We start from the raw sequence: 18,702 nt of genomic DNA, 5'->3' as shown, positions 1-18,702 counted from the left end.
GTCTTTCTAACACTTGGTAATTTCTTGTTTGAACAGGGAGCAAGCAGGTTTCTTAGATTCTTGGGCAGGCAACTGCTCTGAGCCAGATTTGTTTGATTTCCAGTGGATTTATTTTGCTGGTTGCCTTCTACTTATGGCAACTGATCATTCATTTATTTACTCAGCAAATACTTATTGAGCAGTATGGTGTGTCAGGCACAGTTCTGGGCACTGGGAACCCAGTCGGGAATAAGACAGATCAAAATCCTGCCTTCGCGGAGCCGATATCCTAGCACAGGGAACATAAGCAGCAGGTGTAGTGGGCATATGGGAATCCCAGCTCTGCCACTCACTAGCTGTGTGACCTTGGGCAAGTGATTTAACCTCTTTGTGCCTCAATCTCTCCACCTGTAAAATGGGGGTGATAATTGCCATCTAACTCAGGATCCAATGAGTCGATATGTGTAAAGGGCCAGGACAGGCTTGGCACAGCGTAGGTGCTTAATAAATGTTTGCTATTATTTTTCATTTATAATTGTGTTAAAACATTCCCTCATAAAAATGTACGTAAGTATAAAGTTTCCTTTTAAAATAAATTTATTTAAGAAAAAGGGGGGATGGAGAGAATTTAAAAAATTAAATGTACAGTTAAGGAGAACAGGGCAAAAGCCACAAGAGAGTGTATCGGAGATGAAATTTGAGAAACCCCGAAGAAGATGTTAGTTAAGGCTTCGACTCAGCTGACGCAGAGTGGAGACATAAAGCTATTTTCAGTGTCTTGATATAAGGACAAGGGTTGCTCCTTCAGCCTCAAAATTGCAGACTTGTCCCCACTCCCTCGTCCTGCAGAATCCCAAGCCCTCTTAGAGGTTTTCCTGCCATCCAGGTGACTCTGGAAAGAGGGGTATGGGCAGTTGGGGGGCCATGGCTGCTAGATGAAGACAAGGCTGTGGACCGCAGGGCAGGAACAGACCAGGAGCTGCCCGAGCCTCTCCCAGGTCCCTCGGCACCGGGGGTGGCCGGCCGCTCGCCACAGCAATAGCTGGTTCCTGCAAGAGAAGATGCTAGCTCAGCTCACATTCTGGCTTTCGTGGGATCCAGGCACGCTTGCCTTCATGGGCCCCTTCTTCTGTGCAAAAGACACTTAAATTATGATTTGCAACCGTGCTGTATAAAGACAAACATAATGCAGGCCAGATTCATTATTAGATAGTCATTATTATCATATTGGACTTTTTCTTCTGACTTAAAAATAAATGAAAATTAAGACATTTTTGTGGTCCCTAAAAGGGTGTGGACACTGGGCCCTGTGCCTGCTATGCCTGGTGGAGAAGTCGGCCTGGGCTGGCTGCAAGGGCCGCCCACCCTGGACAGCCACGGGGCAATCCAGACTCGACTCTCAGGGTCCCAGGGGAAGCAGGGTGGACAGCGAGGTGGGCAAACCTAGGTGACTTGCTTGACCTCTCTGTGCCCCTTTTCCCTCTTCTGTTGAGAGGCAATACAGTGGAGTAGTCAAAAGCACAGTCTCTGGGGTCAGTCAGGGTTTGTAACCCAGCTCCTCGGAGCCTCTATCTCCCTATCTGGAAAACTAAGACATCAGTTATCCTCCCTCTGTGAAGAGTTGGGAAGGTTATATGAAATGCTGTGTGCAGGGAAAAATAATGATGACAATAATAACAAGAATAATAGCTAAGCATTTCAGCAACAAGACCGTGATCCCTCTAGCACTATGAGTGTCAACTGGTGATTTGGGATGTAATGTTCTATCCATTGTCTAGTTTAAGAAGCCAGATTCCAAAGCCCACATCCTGCATGATTCCATTTACGCAAAGTTTCTAAAAGAAAATAAAAGGAAAATTAAACTATCATGTTTAGAGGTGCACACTGAGGTGAACTATATAAAGCTATAAAGATAACTGCAAGGTGAGTTACCAGAAAAGTCAGGACAGTGGCGTCCTTTACGGGGAAGGGAGGGCTTCATTTAGGAAGGAGGACTTGGGGGGCTGGGGAGCTGGGCAGGTTCTGTTTGTTACCCCAGAGAAGACTACCCAGGTGTGTCTCTTTCCTAAATATTTGTTAATCTGTTCATATATGTTTTAGCCAGTTTTCTGTATATATAATTCAACCCTTCTAAAAATGTAAAGTAATAATAATGTCAAGCATTGATTGAGTGCCTAGTATACACGCCAGGCATCATTCTATGCTTCTAAGCACAGCACCTGGCACATAATAGGCACTTCACAAATGGTGGTGATTAAAATCACTATTATCCTTGCCATCATCATTACATAAAATGGAGTCAGTGCCCTTTGCCTCGAAAGGGTTTGTGAGGCCTAGATGGGAACACACATGTAAAGGACCCGCTGAGCACCCACTACACAGCAGGTGTGTGGTTAAATGCCAGTGTTTCTTCTGCTCGTTCCAACTCGGGGACACTTCCCAGGCTAACTAAGCCCTTCTAAAATCGCCAACTGACCAGCTAATCCCTCTGCAGGCCCATGCCCTTTGTATGCCTGCCCTCACCAGCTGCTCATGGAAAGAATCTGGCTGATAGCTCGTCTCCCTCCTTGCTTTGATCTTTCTGCTCTGCCCAGTCCTGCCTGGTGAGCTCATGTCCCAAACAGACCTTCCACTGACTGTTCTGTGAGACTGGCCCCTGGTGGGGCAGGTGAGATGCCACTCTCTGGCACAGCCCTGGCTCTGCTTTCCAGTCTTTCCCATCCCTGGTGGAGGTGACTCTCATCTCGGCCTCACCAAAGTGCCATGTTGCTCATCCCAGGGTATTTGCATCCAAAAAGAGAAACTTGGGGTTAATCAGAGTTTTAGGGCTAGAAAAGTTCATCCAAAGATGGGTGAATAAACTGAGGCTCTAAGAGGTGAGCACTCAGCCAAAGAATAAATCTCTAATGCTGGAATCTCAGGTCTGGACAGTTAAGTGAGAGACGTTGGAGAGGGGTGGGCAGAGAGGACCTCCTTACAGTGCGATAACATTATGTGACATTTATTTATTGGGCACCTGATGGGTGCCAGGTTCATCACATCCATTATGTCTCATTTTCACAAAGTAGGTATGTATGTGTGTGTGTGTGTGTGTACCCATTTTATAGGTTAGCCACTGACTGAACATCTATGAGGGGCCCGGTGCTGTGCAATGGGCTCAAAATCCTTCCTACCACCCTGTGCAGTGGGGATTATCAGGCTCAAATGGAGGGCCTGCCCAGAATCACACAGCTAGTGAGAGCCAGAGGCAAAATGTGAACAGATCTGTGTGGTCCCAATGCCTCTTGTCCAAATACTTCCATCCCTACCACCCACCTGGCATCAGCATTCCCTGCGCTGGGTTTGCAATGAACAGGAGCTGCTTAATTTTAAAAGGAAGGAAATTAACACCCTTGGAAATGGGAGAAGAACTCCCTGGACAGACCCCAGAGAGAGCTCTCATTCCAACAGTTTAATAATCTCTTGCACAGAAAAAGCACTTTCAGAATAGACTTAAGAGCTTGGCTCTCAGGTCAGAGCAGCTTAGGTTCTGCCCCTTTGTGCCTCGGTCTCTTCATGTGGAAAGGAGCATCCTACAAGCATCCACTTTGGATTTTTGGAATGATTCAATGGCATACTGTGAGAGAACGTGGCTTTACCTCCTCCTATGCACACTCCGCCTTGCTCACACGGCTCCAGCCACCGCAGCCTCCTCACCGTTCCTTAAATGCGGCAAGCTTGTTCCCGCGCCAGGGCCTCTGCACCAGCTGTGCCCTCTGCCTGGAACGCCCCTTCCCCAGGTGTCTACATGGCTCCTTCCCTCATTCCCTTCAGGTCTCTACTCCAATGTCACTTCCTGGGTGTCACTTTCCTTGACCACACTTTTACAAACAACAACACCCAGGACTTTTCCCTTACTCTGCTTTCCTTCTATAACACGTATCTCCTCTCTGACAAATCATAGATTTACTTGTCTAACATCGGTCTCACAGTAGAAAGTTGGCTCCGTAAAAAAAGCAAACATGTCCACATTGTTCACTGCCATATCTCCAGCACCCAAAGTGTGACCTGGCACATGCTCCAGAGTAAGTGCTGGACAAATATTTACTGAATGAATGAATGAATGAATGAAATAAAGCGCTTAGAATATTTGCCACATAGTCAGCACTCAATAAACATGAGCTCTTATTATAATTAGTAGGTTGATGCTTCCAGAGAAACCCTGCCCTTGTGGGAGACACTCTAGCTGCCAGTGTGAGCCAAATCTGGGTTCATAGCCTACTGTGTGACCTTGACTAAGTCACTGCCTCTCTGAGCCTGTGTTTCACCATTATGAAATGAGGGTGACCATACTGGGCTTTTAAGGGAAACATGAGGATTCAGAATAAGGCAGACATCCTTTTCTTGAGTTTTTTGGATGCCAGGCATTGTGCGAAGTCCTCAATGTGCACTATCTTGTTTAACCCTTACCACTGCCCCATTATTTGTCTTCTCATTATCTGCATTTTCAGATGAGGAAATTGGGGTTCAGAGAAGTTATGAGACTTGCCCAAGGTCACAAAGTTGGGGTGGCAGGAGCCTGGCTCCTAACTAGGATGATCTCCTTGAACCCTAGGACTGGGACCCTGCTGGGCCCTAGTGATAACTTCTCAGACAGCAAAGAAGCCCCCAGGCCTCCCAGTCACATTGCACCCTGCTCCAGTCCCCCTGCTCACCCTCTGTCCCCGTCGCCGTCCCCGTAGCAGCGCTGACTCCTGGTGTCCTGGGCGGGCCACTCACACTTCACACAGACTGTGTGGCCCTGGGTCAGATACCTTGTCCACTGGACATGGGGCGCCCTCACCTGCCCGCAGCTCCCCGGAATGGGTCCCAGCCGGAACTGGACACAGTACCTGCAGCCACACAGGGAGACACCACTCCAAGCACCCATCAGCATCTATGGAGCACCTACTGTGTACCCAGCACAATTTCTCCCTGATATAGAAACCCTTTGGGCAACCCAATTTGCATCAACAGGTTGCATACAGTACAAGACTCAGCTCCTGCTTTCTTAAGTGAATCTTAATGAGGACTTACTATGTGCCAGGCACAGTTCTAAAGACCTTCTCCATCAGACCACATATTTTATTTCTTGTCTGTCCTCCCACTAGAATGTCAGCTTCACTAAGGCAAGAATTTGTGTTTATTTTGTCCACTGTTATGTCCAACTCCTAGAAGAGTATCTGGCTCAATAAATGTTTGCTGAATGAATCATTTCATCCATTGGAATAGGGAAATCCTGCAAGGTAAGTGTTGCCCCAGTTTATAGATTAGGAAACTGAGGCTCAGCGAGATGACTTACCCAAAGTCACACAGCTGATGAGTGGTGGTGCCCAGAGTGGAACCACCTAAACCGGAAAAGCCTAAACTGGTCTCTTAACACCCCACTGCATTTTACAAAAAATCTTATTTCATAGAAAAGATTTACCATGAGAATTATATAAAAGGGAAGTTCTCCATTCTGGAGTCTCTGAAACAAGACCCAGGTTACCAAATTTTTACTTCCATCCAACTTTTTCCATGAGTAGCAATAAATGGCACCCCCTGCTGGAGGGGATGCGGCTTGTCAAGGACCCTGGGGTGGCTGTGTGTAGGGTTGTTGCCCCCTAGTGGCTGCAGCTTCTCAAAGCCCAAGGAGTGAACAGTTCTCTTCTGCCAGGCACAGACCAAAGCCTGTTCCAGCCACTTCCTTTCTGAGCTGCCACCATAATTCCTCAGGAATCTGTCCCCTTCCAGAAAACTGAGATAACTGGAAATTTTGTCTTCCCAACACACTTTCCCCCTTTTGTGCTTTCTTTGGGGAACTCCAGCCCTCACCCTACATGGCTTTGGAGGGACAGGAACAGGATGCCCAGGTCTGGCTCTCCATGCCCGGCCACGACGGAGGGCAGATGATCAAAGCCAACTAATCAGAGTTCCCTGTCCTTCTGGCCACAGTGGTTGGTCCAGGGTGGGCCTGGGGTCCAAACAGGACAAGTCAGAGTCTCCTCCAGGACACCTTCCACTGGAGTTGCTAGGCCGGGAGGATGTGGGGCTGCTGGCAGCCATCTGGCCCACGCAGGGAGAGAGCCCACTGGGAAAGAAGCCAATTCATGGAGATAGTGAGGGGAGGAGAGCGGGGATGAGAGCAAGTCCCAACAACGTTATTTGAACTCTTCGATCCAGCCATGCTTGAAGTAATACTATTTCAAAGCTTCCTTCCCAGTTATGTAGACCAATAATTCTCCCTTACACTCAAACCAATCTGAGCTAAGTGTCTGTCACTTGCAATTAAAAGAATCCTAATATAGCTCTCCTCTCCATCTCCATTGCCACTACCATAGCTCAGACCTTATTCTTTCAACTGATATTTATCAAGTACCTCCCATGTGCCTGGCACTGCCCCAGAAGGTTTGACCTCACCATCACTATCCTGCACATACTGGTCTGTCTCCAGTCCTGCTACCTTCACAAGATAACAGATCACCACCCTGGTCCAAACCACCTTCATGTCTCACCTGGACCATAGTAGAAGCCTCCTTCCTGGCATTGCCACAGCCCTTGCCTCTCTTTCTCCAAATAGCATCCAGAGGGATCCTGCAGAAACCTAAGTCAGATCATGTCATTCCTCTGCTCAGAGCCCTACCATGACTACCTGGCCCCACAGAGAAAAGTACCAAGTCCTTACACAGCAGACAGGCCCTGCGTAATCTGACCCCCCACTTTCTTTCTGACCTCAATTCCCACTCTCTCACTCTGCCTGCGCTCCAGCCACACTGCCCTCCCTGCTGATCCCTGAACACAGCAGGCACGCCCTGCCTCGGGGCCTTTGCACTCACTCTTCGCTCTTCCAGAAATGCTCTTCCCTCAGATATGCTCCTCCAGATCTTAGTTCAAAGGTCATCTTCTCAGTGAAGACCTCCCTGGCCCCACTACCCCCTTCCCTGCTTTATTTTTCTCCACAGAACTCAGCACGTTTATATTTACTTGACCTTTATTTTATTGTCTGTCACCTCCCACTAGAATGTCTGCTCCATGAGGGCAGGTATATTTGTCTTTTGTGTGTGTGTCCCTTGCTGTATCTCCCAATGCCCAGCACATAGTAGGCACTCAATAAACATTGAATGAATGAATGAATGAAGTTGAATGGAGACCAATTATTGAGGACTTCAAAATCCATGTTGATGGCTTACAAACATAACATGGTAAGAAACAGGGAGCCAGTGAAGTTACAAAATTGAAAGAGAGAAGTGATGAAACAAATTTAGTCTGAGGAAAAAATGTTCACAGATTCTAATGTGATTCATTTGCTTCAACTTACCCTACTGTCCCCTGCTCCTTGGGAACACCTCGCTTTTTCCACTCTTTTCCATAGCTGCTTGGGGTTATCAGAGCTGGGACTGTGGAGCAAGGAGAAAACAGAGTTGGGCAGCATTTCACCCCTGGCCACGGCACCACCGGGGAGCTGCGACTGGGTAGCCCTGGCACCCAAGTCTTTTATATGAGCCCCAAAGAGACTCTGGGATCTTGGAATTGAGTGGGTGGTCCCCATTCATGCCCTTTGTCCAGTGCTAGAGGGAGGATCATATTTATCTCTGAGACTCTAGGGCCTAGCAGACGGTCTGGTGCATCACAGGTCTCAAAAAACATTGTTTGGATGAATGATTTTGGCAAATGAATGGAGGAGTGGTAAAAAAAAAAAAAAAAGTAGTTAAAAGAGTCAATAACTACATGAAATGATGAATGGATGTCTGACATGATGGAAGAGAGAAAGGAAGGATGGCTGGTGGGTAAATAAACAGGAAGATGAGAGGATGGAAGAAAGAAGGGACAGAGGGGGTAGAAGAATGGATGGATGGAAGAAATGATGAGTGGAAAGGAAGATGAATGGAGGGATGACAGGTGGATGGAGGTAGAGATGAATGGATAGAAGAAATGGTGAATGGATGGTGGGCAGCTGGCTGGCTGGCTGGATAAATAAATTAATTACAAAAATTATTTTATTGGGAACTTCCAAGTCTCTTCCTTCCCAGAGCAGGTAGGCAGAGGAAAACATAGAGAAGGAGAATTGATAGTTCACAGGAGGTTGGTGATTCTTTAGAGGAAAAAAAGCCATTCCCTGAGGGTCAGTGCTGGATGAGAGACCAATGTTGAAGTAACGCCGGTGACCCGGAGGAGGCCCGCATCAGGACATCCCAGGCCACTGGACCTTGGTCTTTGCCATAAAACACTGTGCACACAGCCTCCCTTCCCTCTTCTCTTCCAACAAGCACAGTGCTTCTTTTGGTGCAGCCAAAAGCGGTGAGGAGAGCTCCAAAATAAACCTGGGTTCTCGTCTCAGCTCCCCCTTTTATACCTGAGTAACTTTGGTCTCATTACTGCCCTCTCTGAGCATCAGTTTTCCTCATCAGCAAAATGGGGATAAATACTAGTAAGTACATCACAGTTATTGCCAGAATTATATTAGATGATATATGATAAGCGCTTGGCACATAGTAAGCGCTCACCAAACAGCAGCCAAATCGCTTCCCTTGCTCACTGTTCCAGCTACTAGGAACGTAAGTCCTTATGCTGTATCCCCTGAATCTGCTTTCAAAACCATTTAATCTGCATACCAATCTAGAGCTTGTCCCTTCACCATCTTATTAAAATAGCTTTGTAACAGTAGCTCACACTGGTCAATCAACTTGCAAAGGGAAGAAAGAAGCACTGGCTGAGCCCCATCATGTGCAGGGCTTCACCCAGCAACACCCCAGTTCACATCCATTACTAACTGGACCTATTCACATGCTCCAGAAGGGGAAGCCGAGGCTCAGGGGGGATACAAAACTTGTCCATGATCACACAGCTAGTAAGTGGCAGAACCAGGGCTGGCTCCAATCATGTCTTTTTATCCGTGTTGTTCATTGACTTATCCCCCAGCCCAGAACAGGGCCTGCCATATAGTGCCAGGGCTGCCAAGGAACAGCTCCAGGGGATGCAGTGAACATTGTACACTGCACAGACCCAGTGGGCATTCTGAGGAAGGAATGCACGCATGCCACTAGCACCTGGGCCTCTCAGAACCAGGAATATAATGGTCTCTGTCCTCTGAGATCTCCCACTCTGCAGGCAAGGAAACAGTTCATTTAAACACAGGGTGATGAGTAAAATGATGATGGCAAGGGAGAGGTTATGGGAACCTAGAGGAGGGGCCCCAGCCCTGTCTGGGGTCAGCAGCTGCTATATACCAGGCCTTGTTCTGACTGGGTGTGCTGGTTCGGATGTATTATGTCCCCCAAAATGCCATCATCTTTGATGCAGTCTTGTGTGCGCAGGAAACATATTGGTGTTGATTGGGTTGGAGACTTCTGATTAGATGTTTCCGTGGAGATGTGATCACTCAATTGAGGGTGAGATCTTTCGCTGGATAATTTCCATGGAGGCGTGGCCACGCCCATTCAGCATGGGCCTTGATGAGTTTACTGGAGCACTATATAAGCTCAGACAGAAGGAGCGAGCTTGCTACAGCCAAGAGGGACACTTTGAAGAATGCACAGAAGCTGAGAGAGTAGCTGCAGATGAAAGACAGTTGAAGATGGCTGTTGAAAGTATACTCTTGCTCTGGAGAAGCTAACAGAGGACAAATACCCCAAGAGCAACTAAGAGTGACATTTTTGAGGAACTGCAGCCTAGAGAGGAATGTCCTGGGAGAAAGCCATTTTGAAACCAGAACTTGGGAACAGACACCAGCCATGTGCCTTCCCAGCTAACAGAGGTTTTCCAGACACCATTGGCCATTCTCCAGTGAAGGTACCCGATTGCTGATGTGTTACCTTGGACACTTTATGGCCTTAAGATTGTAATTGTGTAGCCAAATAAACCCTCTTTTATAAAAGCCAATCCATCTCTGGTGTTTTGCATTCCGGAAGCATTAGCAAACCAGAATACTGGATGATACAGCAATGACCAACACAGCAAAAAGAAATGACTAGAGTTGGGTGATCTGGGGGTAGTCCCAGTTCTGCTACTCATCAGTCATGTACCTTAGGCAGGTTTTGTAGCCTCCCTGAGCCTCAGTTTCCCCTTCTATAAAATGAGAATAGGAACATTGACCTCATTGAGTCAAGTAATGTGGCAAAGTACTTGGCACATAGTAGAGAGAGTCAGGAAAATCTTTGCAGGAAAACTGACATCTATGCAGGAGATAGTAAGCCAGGTAAGATCAGGTGGGGGTGGCAGGGGAAGCAAGAACTTTCCCACTTTCCATCACCCCCATTTCCACCGCCCTGGCCCAGCCTCCATCCTCTCTCACCTGGAACACTGCAGTCACCTCTTCCCTGGTCTCCCTGCTCCCCCTGGGCCCTCTCAGTCTGCTGTCCCCACTGTGGTCAGAATGATCCTTGTAACACGTAGGCAGAGGGAGGCAGGAGAGTCATGGAAGAGGGTGAGAGCCAGAGCCAGTCGAGCTTATAGACGCTGGGAAGTTTGAGGCACTGGGTAGCCACTGAAAAATTTAAAGCAGAAAGCTGACACCAGAGTAAGATATGTGTTTTAGAATATTACCCACCCCAGGCTGCAGGGGAGAGACAGGAATGGGGAACTAGCCCAGCTGCTGGCTGCTCTACCTCTCAGGACAATCACTTTCACTCTTTGGGGTCAACTTCCTGAGCTGCAAAATGTATATCACCTTTTTTTTTTTTTTTTTTTTTTTTTGGTAGGGATATGAAGCCCTTTTCCTGGGGTGTGCAATGTAGTGGACATCTGTTGTTTTGCCTGCCATGCATCCACTCCCCCTAGTTTTCCTTTGGAGAACACCCCTCCCCTCTCAGATCATGGGTTTGTATAGGGCAGATTCCACTCCTCCAGTTTAACAGGGAGCACATGGCCCAGGTTTGGCCAATCAGAGTATTCCACCGCTCTGAACATGCTGATTGGTTCAGCAGTGGACACAAGACCCAAGCCAATGAGATGTCTCCTAGGAACTTCGCTGGAACTATGGGGAAAGAGGCCTTTTCTTCCAACTGTTAGGCTGATAGGGTGGAAGCTGGAGCTATGCAAGACCATCACAGAGGTGAGGGTGTGCCTGCAAGTGAGGCCAACACAAAGACAGAGATAAGAGCTGGCAAGAGATTACTGCAACATTGTTTGAGCCTCTGGATCCAGCCATGCCTGAATGTAACACTGGAATTTTAGTTACATGAGCCTCAAATTTCTGCTCAGGTCAGTTTAAGTTGGGTTTCCTATTGCCTGCATTCAAAAAAAGATCTTACTGATTGACAGTAATCAGTAGAACATGAGTAGGAAGAAGACATTGAGATGCCCAGAAGGAGTCAAAGCTTCTCACCTCATTCACAAGATGAGGACGGGGGATGAGGGCAAAGGAAAGTGAAGTCTCTCACCCACCCACCCACCCAACATCAGACCCCACCCAGGGACTCGTGGAAGTTCCTACAGTCCAACAAGACTGTTCCCACCAAGAGCCACCCCTGGGGCCCACCCCAACTTACACAAGGACTGTTGGCACTCTACTCCCTGGCGGCTCCGGTACTCCACGCAGCCAGCCCTCTCTTCCAGTGGGGGGCAGGGAACACCCCCATTCCTTGGCTCCCGCAGGACATGCCTCCGGCGGACACGATAAGAGACCTGGCAGGGCCTGGCACAGCGACTCCAGTCACTCCACTCTGCCACAATGCAGGAGACCGCTGGAAGAGAAGGTAGCATCTCCAAGGGCTACTTCTATGGGGTTTAGTTGACCAGTGGCCACGTCAACTACCTTCCCCACAAGCTGAAGCCCCCAAAACACAACACTGAGAGCTAGAACTCTTGCAAACCTGAGTCCATGCCTTCCTTTAAGTTCCCTCCAACAACTGTTTATGCCTACCTAAACTTATAATGCTATATTTTATTTCTCCATTATCCTGCGGATGATCATTTAGGTTGTTTCCATCATTCATTCCTTCAATAGACATGTCCTAAGCACACTGGACAACTGCTTTCACAGTTCTGTGCCTCAGTTTCCTCCTTTGTCAAACGGGAATAAGAACAGTATCCAACTCATGGGTGGGGGGTCTTGAGGTTTCAACCAAATGTGACATATAAAGCTATTGTTCCTGGCACATAGCGGGTGCTCAACAAACATCAGCTATTCTTCTTGCTAGCTATTCGCCAGCTATTACAGCAGTGAGAGGAATGAACTTCAGCCACACTGCCAACAACAAGCTGCTTCCAAAAAGACACACATATTCAGAGTGAATTATTTATATAAAGTTTTAAAACTTCTAAAAACAATATTATACAGTGTTTAGGAACTCATGCCGGTATAGTGAATATACATATAACATGCATGCAATGGAATTATAAATGCCAAATTCAGGATAGTGGTTGCCTCTGAGGAGCATGGGGAGGGAAGGTGAGTGGGGAGGGGAACACAGAAGCTCCAGGAATATTTGTCAAGGTTTGTTTCTTGGCATTTCATGAGGGTTTGTTATATTATTCTCTCTACATTGGCATATGTCTGAAATAGCTCCTCATAATAAAAGAAGGTGCTGGGGTCCTTGAACTGTTCATGTGCCTACCACAGCGCAAGGCCCCATGAGGAGGTATTTGCTGATGGTGCAGTCTCAGACCCTCCACTTCATTCCAAGTCCATAAGTAGCTCAAATCAAAATTGGACCAAACCAGACAGGGAAAGACAGTCTGGCAGAAACATGAAGTTTGAGGACATCCCCGCAAGAGAACGTCTATGGATGAGACAGTGGCATACACGCGCTCACGCACGCACGAGGTGGCTGCTACTGCCAGAATCAGTTTGCTCATGCCACAAAAATTTACCAAGCGTCTACTGTAAGTCAGGCACTGTCCTGGGTGCTGGAGACACAGTCGAGAACAAGAAAAACTAGGTCTGTCTTCATGGAAAGTAGTCATCAGGTATGAGACATATCTGAGCTCAGCAACTGAAAATGTGGGGGGAAAAAATGTGTGCCTTCTTGAACTAAAGGAATGAGATGACTGTGATGTAAAAACACAAAGCATTGCTTCTGGCACTTCAGGAAGATACACACTCCTTGCATAAATTTCAGAACTTTACAAAAATTCTTAGAGCAAATGGTCCTTCATCCTGCCAATCTTAGCAGAGCTGAAACATTCAATGGAAGGAAAAGAGGAAGGTGGCGGTGGGGGGGGGGGGAGATGGAAAGAAAAGAGGGAGAGAAGGAGGAAAGAATAGAGAAAAGCAGAAGTAGGTATATAATAATGTTTGACAATCTAAAAATCATTGAGTGCTTTCATCTTTAACCTGCTAATGACATCGATTGTGCCAGGTGCTGGACTAAACAAGTCACATCCAGGGCTTCATTTAATCGTCACAACAATCGTATGAGGTGGTGCCCTTCCAGATCTATCCTCAGCCCTTCTCTGCCTTGCCCTGTGCTCTGGGAAGCCTGTGCATCACTTGCCCCCTGCCTGCCTGTTGAGTTCAGCCAATGCCGCCCCCCACCCCATAGGAATCAGAGGGTGGGAGGAGAGTGAGGCCAGGGTGATTAGGGCCCTGGCTCCCTGGTTCCCTCTCTGTGTCACATTCCTCCTGACTACACCTCCTGTGGGGCAGGCCCTGGGCCATGGATCCTGCTGTCACCAGTATCCAATAACCCATGTCCTCCTGTAACCCTGCCCCTACCTGTGTAAAAGAGTCCTCATTAAATTCTCTTGCATTGAACCATCTGGGGGTGCCAGGACCCCTCTTCCTAATGTGTGTTTGCACTGCTGTCGAACCATCTCACAGGTGAGGCAACTGGGGTAAGAGGTTGGGTACCTAAGTTGAACCAAGGCTTTGGAATCAGACAAACCTGGATTTGAACTGCAACTCCATATATCATCAATGTTCAATACAACGGGGTCTTTATGCATTCATTCAACAATTATTTAGGGCCTGCTGTGTGCCAAGCACAACACAGAAGAGCAAAGCAAAAAAAAAAAAAAACCCTACCCTGGAGGAGCTGACAGTCATTGGGGAACAGACAGACAATGAACAATAAAATGTGATAATTTAATTTCAACTAGTGATCTGTGCTCTGCAATAAAACAAAGGATAAGATACTATTTTAGACAGAGGGGTTAGGGAAGGCCTCTGTGACAAAGGACATATGAGCAGAGACCTGCAGGAGGTGAGGGAGTGAGCTATATAGATATCTGGGGGGACACCTTTGCACAAACTGGCAGAGAAAACATTTTGTGGAAAGGCCCTGAGGCAGGCTCAAGGTTTGATGCTGGAAGGACAGCAGGGAGGCCAGTGTAGCTGAAGCATTAGCAGCAGGAGGAAAAGTAGGCGGAGGTGACACCAGAGAGAGAGGGGGGACTTATATCATACAGGACCGTGAGGGCTGTTGTAAGAAATTTGGATTTATTCTAAGCATGATGAAAGGCCACTGCCAGGATCTGAGCAGAGGAGTGACATGAACACATTTAAGGTTTTAAAAGGATGTCTCCAGCTTTTGTATGGGATGAAGGTGCAAGCAGAGAGATCAGCAAGGAGGCAACTGCTGTTGCCCAAGTGAAAAAAGATTATCTACAGCAGAAGGAGCTGCCAAACAAACGCATTTCGTGTCACTGGAAGTGTTCACAGAGTGGCTGGACAACCTGGCAGGGAGTCCGCAGACCAGACAGGCACTAGCTGGGTAGCTGGACCAGGGGCCATCACCAAAGTCCCACTGTGACCCCTGCCCTGCCTGCCAGACAGATGAGAGACTTTTGCAGAAAGTTAGCCAGTCGCCATTCTATTACTGTTCTACCTATATCACTGGCATCTGTGAAGCCACCGAGCAGTACGCACACGTGACACCCAGGGACTGTCTTCACCCCTCATGCAGGTCCAGGATTGCAAATCGGTACATTCATGTGATTATAAATATCTCCTCCAGTAGAATGTGAGCCTGTGGAGGCAGAGTCCTCGTCTTCTTGGTCCAGGTCGTATCCCAGCACCAAGCACAGTGCCTGGCACATATAAATAGAAACTCACTGAATAAAATATTGAGTGACTACAGCATGAGCACACCTTGCCTTAGGCCACAACATTGAAGGAAACCAAACCGCAGGTTGGCATTGCAAAAAGGCACCACTAGATGGAGGTATTTCTTAAAACAACGGCTCTCCCGCCTTTTTCTGAAAAAGAGGAGGGAGAAATTATAGCTTATCACTGTAACAGAAAAAGAGAAAAGGGGTGGGGGGTTGAGGCTGTTCATGGAGCCTTGGGGACCCAGATAATATCATGGCAGTGGAGCCTGCTGAAGTCAGACCGACTTTCCCACAGTCCCCTTGAAATCCCTCTGCTCCCGCGCAGGCACGACAGGAAAGGCCTTTATGGACTATCCAAACCCCACCTTCCTCTCTGAACCTCACTGCCCAGTTCCCTCACCATCCATCCTCCCCACTGTTTACCAAAAGGCTTTTTCTAGAATGCAGTTCTGGCCTGTGACCTGAAATCCATTAGCAGTTCCTATCTCCTATTGCGCTGGTTCACAAAAGGTCTTTTTTGATAGTAGATCATAGATAGAGACTTCCAAGCCTAGTGGCTAAAATCTAAATTTTCTGCAACTTATCTGCAGTCACTCCCTCCCTCCTCCTCCTATTACATGTCTCAGTATGCTTTTATTTCCAGTTCCCGAAAGGCACAGCCTCCCACAGCTCAATGGTGGGCAGTTTCTAAACCCCTGCAACCCAGAGAAGGTTGCTTAATCTCTCTGTGCCTCAGTTCCTCGTTTGTAAAATGGACATGAGAACACTATCCATGCCACAGGGTTGTTATGAGGCTTACAGGAGACAATTTATTCAAAATACTTAGAATAGTCCCTACCTGACAATAAGTACCCAGCAAATGTTAAGTATTATTTTCTTTTTAAATCCTCAACATCTCCCTCCCTCCATGACAATCAATCAATTGCTGAAGTCAGTCAACTTTATCTCCTAAATTGCTCAAGAAAACATATACCTCTCCATCCCTCGCCTCCAAACTGGTCCCCACAACCACTTCTCCCCTTCTCCCCTGGGAGGTACTGAAGTGGAGTTGTCCCTGGTCCACTCACTGGACTCCAGCTCCACCCACTCCTGACGAGGGGGCTGATCCCAGGCCTGCTGCTGTTTGGACGCTTTGCAAATGAGCTAAGCAAAGGGGAAGGCAAAGCTTTGACACTCTGGGCCCACCAGCTCCATCACTTTGTACAAAGGAATGTTGGCGAGCTGATAACTTCATGTGGCCCTTTGGAAGTGGGTCAGACCATGGGAACATATCACGAATTCCTCCTGGCACCCCCACTCCTGCACCGTGGCACAGGAGCCCCCATGGGTGGAGACAAACCAGGACTTCAGCCCTGCACTCTGTATAACTCCTCTTTGGGTACCCTCTCTGCACCAAAAGCTGACAGAGACAAAAGGGTTCCCTAGACAGTCCTTCAAATTTAATCTGGGGGAGTCTCATTTGCTATGATGTGGGGAGATACCACACACAAAACTACATTTTCTTCTCTCTGCTGCCTGAATTTCCACCATTAGTCACTCAAACTTGTGGGAACCAGCAAGGCGCTAGAAGATAAGGGATCAGACCCTGTTCCACCACCTGCTGGACCACCTTGGCTGACCAAGGCCCTGTCCTCTTTGAACCTCACTTTTCTCATCTGCTAAACAAAGACATTTTTATATACCTGAACCCCAGAGTGTTATGAGAATACATTCCCATGCCCAGCCCAGCTCCTGGGCAGAGTAGGTGACCAATAAACATTAGCTCCCTTCAATTTTAAATTTTTAAATATTGCCTTCTCTCTTACAAATGTAAATTCCTGGAGGAAGCCCCATGATACCTCAGAGTCAAGGGGTTCAATCAATCACCATCGTCCCCGACAGTGAAAAGTTGAACCATATCCACATTACAAGACATAATTTAGATTTTCGTCTCCCAGGAGTAAGTTACTCCTGGGATTTAAAACGACAGAGTCCTCCTCACTTCGGAACCCGGTGGAGAAGCACTCTGTGGGACCTTCACATGGACCGAGAATGCTCCACCCACCCGGTGGCCACAGCCAGCAGGGAGACCAGATGCGAATGACAGAAACCACTGCGGGACGACACGGGTGTTACCTGCACCTGGATCCGGGCCCTCGGCTTCGCGGCCCCGCCGGGCCAGCTCCTGTTCCCAGCCCCTCAATTCCTCAGCTCTTCCCGAATGGTCCATCCCTGCTGGCCCTCAGCTCTCTCCACCCCTCCATGCCAAGCCCCCTCCAGGCTTCGACCTTTCCCTCCTCTTCTCACCACCTTCTCCATTTCCGTGGGACACGGCTCCCTGGCCAGCAGCTCAACTGCAATGCTCCCTGCTCCCTCCTCCCTCGCACCGCTCCACACTCCATGCCCCGTCCCCAATTAGGGAAAACACAGGACACCCCGTTAAATCTTAATTATGTTTTACTATAAGTATATCCTGTGCAATATTAGGGACATACTTAAACCAAACAATGATTCGTTATCTGAAATTCAAGTTTAACTGCACTTTTATTTGCTAAATCTGTCAACCTACTCGCAGCCTAAGCGCCCCGCTCCCTCGCGCCCCTCCATGCTTCCCCAGCTTGTGCTCCCTCCTCCCTCACGCCCCTTCTGGCCCCAGGGGCTCTCCTTAGCGCCTGTGCCTCCTCCTCCTCCCTCACCCCCTCACTTTCTGTACACCCCTCCTCTCAGAGCGTGCGCCCCCACCCCCATCTCATATCCTTCGCCTGTCCCCACTCGCCATTTCCGTTGCGTCCCCTGAGCCTTGCATCAGTGCTCGCGCGCTTCCTCCACGAACCATCCAATCCCACCAGGTCCCCGGCACCGCCCTCGCAGTCCCGCACGCAGTCCTTGCGCCTTCCTTCCAAACGCTCCTCAACTCTCCACACGCCCCTCTCCATTCCGCCCCCCAAGGCCCGCGCGCCCCAGTCCATGTCCCACGCGTCTTCGATAGCCAACGCTTCCTCCCCTTAGTGTCCTGCTTAGCGTCCCACCTTGTCCTCGCGTCCCCTCGCATGCCCCGAGCACCCCTCCACTCTCCGCTCTCCCCTCTCTCCCCCACCCAGCCTTCGTTGTCGTGGGCCCTCCCCACGCCCAGAGCCTGCTCGGTGCGCGCCTCCTTCTCTACACTGCATCCCCACAACCCCTCTCCCCTCCGCGGGGCATGTTCAGCCCACGCCTGATGCTCCGGGGCGCACCTGGGCAAACCCGCGCGTAGTTGGCGCAGCAGTCCCGCGCCGCGCCGCATGCCTGGTCGCAGAAGCAGGGCGGGGGCCCGCGGGCGGCGCAAGTCGGGTCGCGGCCGGGACAGCAGCGGCCCGGTGTGGCGCAGCCCTGGCCCGGCCAGAGCTCGCTCGGCGGCCTCCGTGCCCAGGCCCCCGCGGCCACCGCGGCCAGGACGAGCGCCATGGGCAGAGCCCGCGCCGCGTCGCGCGGGGCCATAACTGGGCTCAGGCTGGGGACAGGGACGCCAACAGGGACAGACCCTCCACGGCCGGCCCCTTTCTGGGGCGGAGGCTCCCGGGCCCGACCCCTCCCGGGATCCACCGCCTACCTGTCACCATCCCCTTTCGTCCCATAAAACTTGGCACAGCTCCGTTTGGCGGTGAAATACCAAGAAAACTGTGATAATAAGCGCAACAAATTTGCAAGGTTCCCATTGTCCACAAGTGCCAGGGAAAGAGAAGCAAAATAAAGGTCATCAAAGCAATATACCATAAT

General features: G+C 49.0%; 1 protein-coding gene across 1 annotated transcript; it reads right to left on the bottom strand.

The window, feature by feature from the left end:
- Nucleotides 1-558: 558 nt before the first annotated feature.
- LOC119515856 (somatomedin-B and thrombospondin type-1 domain-containing protein-like) lies at nucleotides 559-18,415 on the bottom strand. Its single transcript, XM_037812069.1, has 5 exons — nucleotides 18,180-18,415; nucleotides 11,466-11,660; nucleotides 7,298-7,376; nucleotides 4,674-4,850; nucleotides 559-1,028 (listed from the first exon to the last, which is right to left on the bottom strand). Exons 1-5 carry the CDS (start codon nucleotides 18,388-18,390, stop codon nucleotides 911-913), a joined length of 780 nt encoding a protein of 259 aa, XP_037667997.1. The 5' UTR covers nucleotides 18,391-18,415; the 3' UTR covers nucleotides 559-910.
- Nucleotides 18,416-18,702: the final 287 nt, after the last annotated feature.

The sequence above is a fragment of the Choloepus didactylus genome, chromosome 19 (genome assembly GCF_015220235.1).
Source record: "Choloepus didactylus isolate mChoDid1 chromosome 19, mChoDid1.pri, whole genome shotgun sequence".
Classification (NCBI taxonomy): domain Eukaryota; kingdom Metazoa; phylum Chordata; class Mammalia; order Pilosa; family Megalonychidae; genus Choloepus; species Choloepus didactylus.
Note: the sequence above shows the minus strand (reverse complement) of the source record. Positions and strands in the feature narration are given on the sequence as shown.

Bases quoted from the DNA above. Each gene is read 5' to 3' on its own strand.
- LOC119515856 (XM_037812069.1), bottom strand. From the start codon at position 18,390: ATGGCGCTCGTCCTGGCCGCGGTGGCCGCGGGGGCCTGGGCACGGAGG. The intron at 4,851-7,297 runs GTAAGTTGAAGC...GTGTGGCTGCAG, and splicing joins AAGGAGCAGGGGACAGTAGG to GTACTGTGTCCAGTTCCGGC. The intron at 1,029-4,673 runs GTGAGCAGGGGG...CTTCTCTTGCAG, and splicing joins GACGGCGACGGGGACAGAGG to GAACCAGCTATTGCTGTGGC.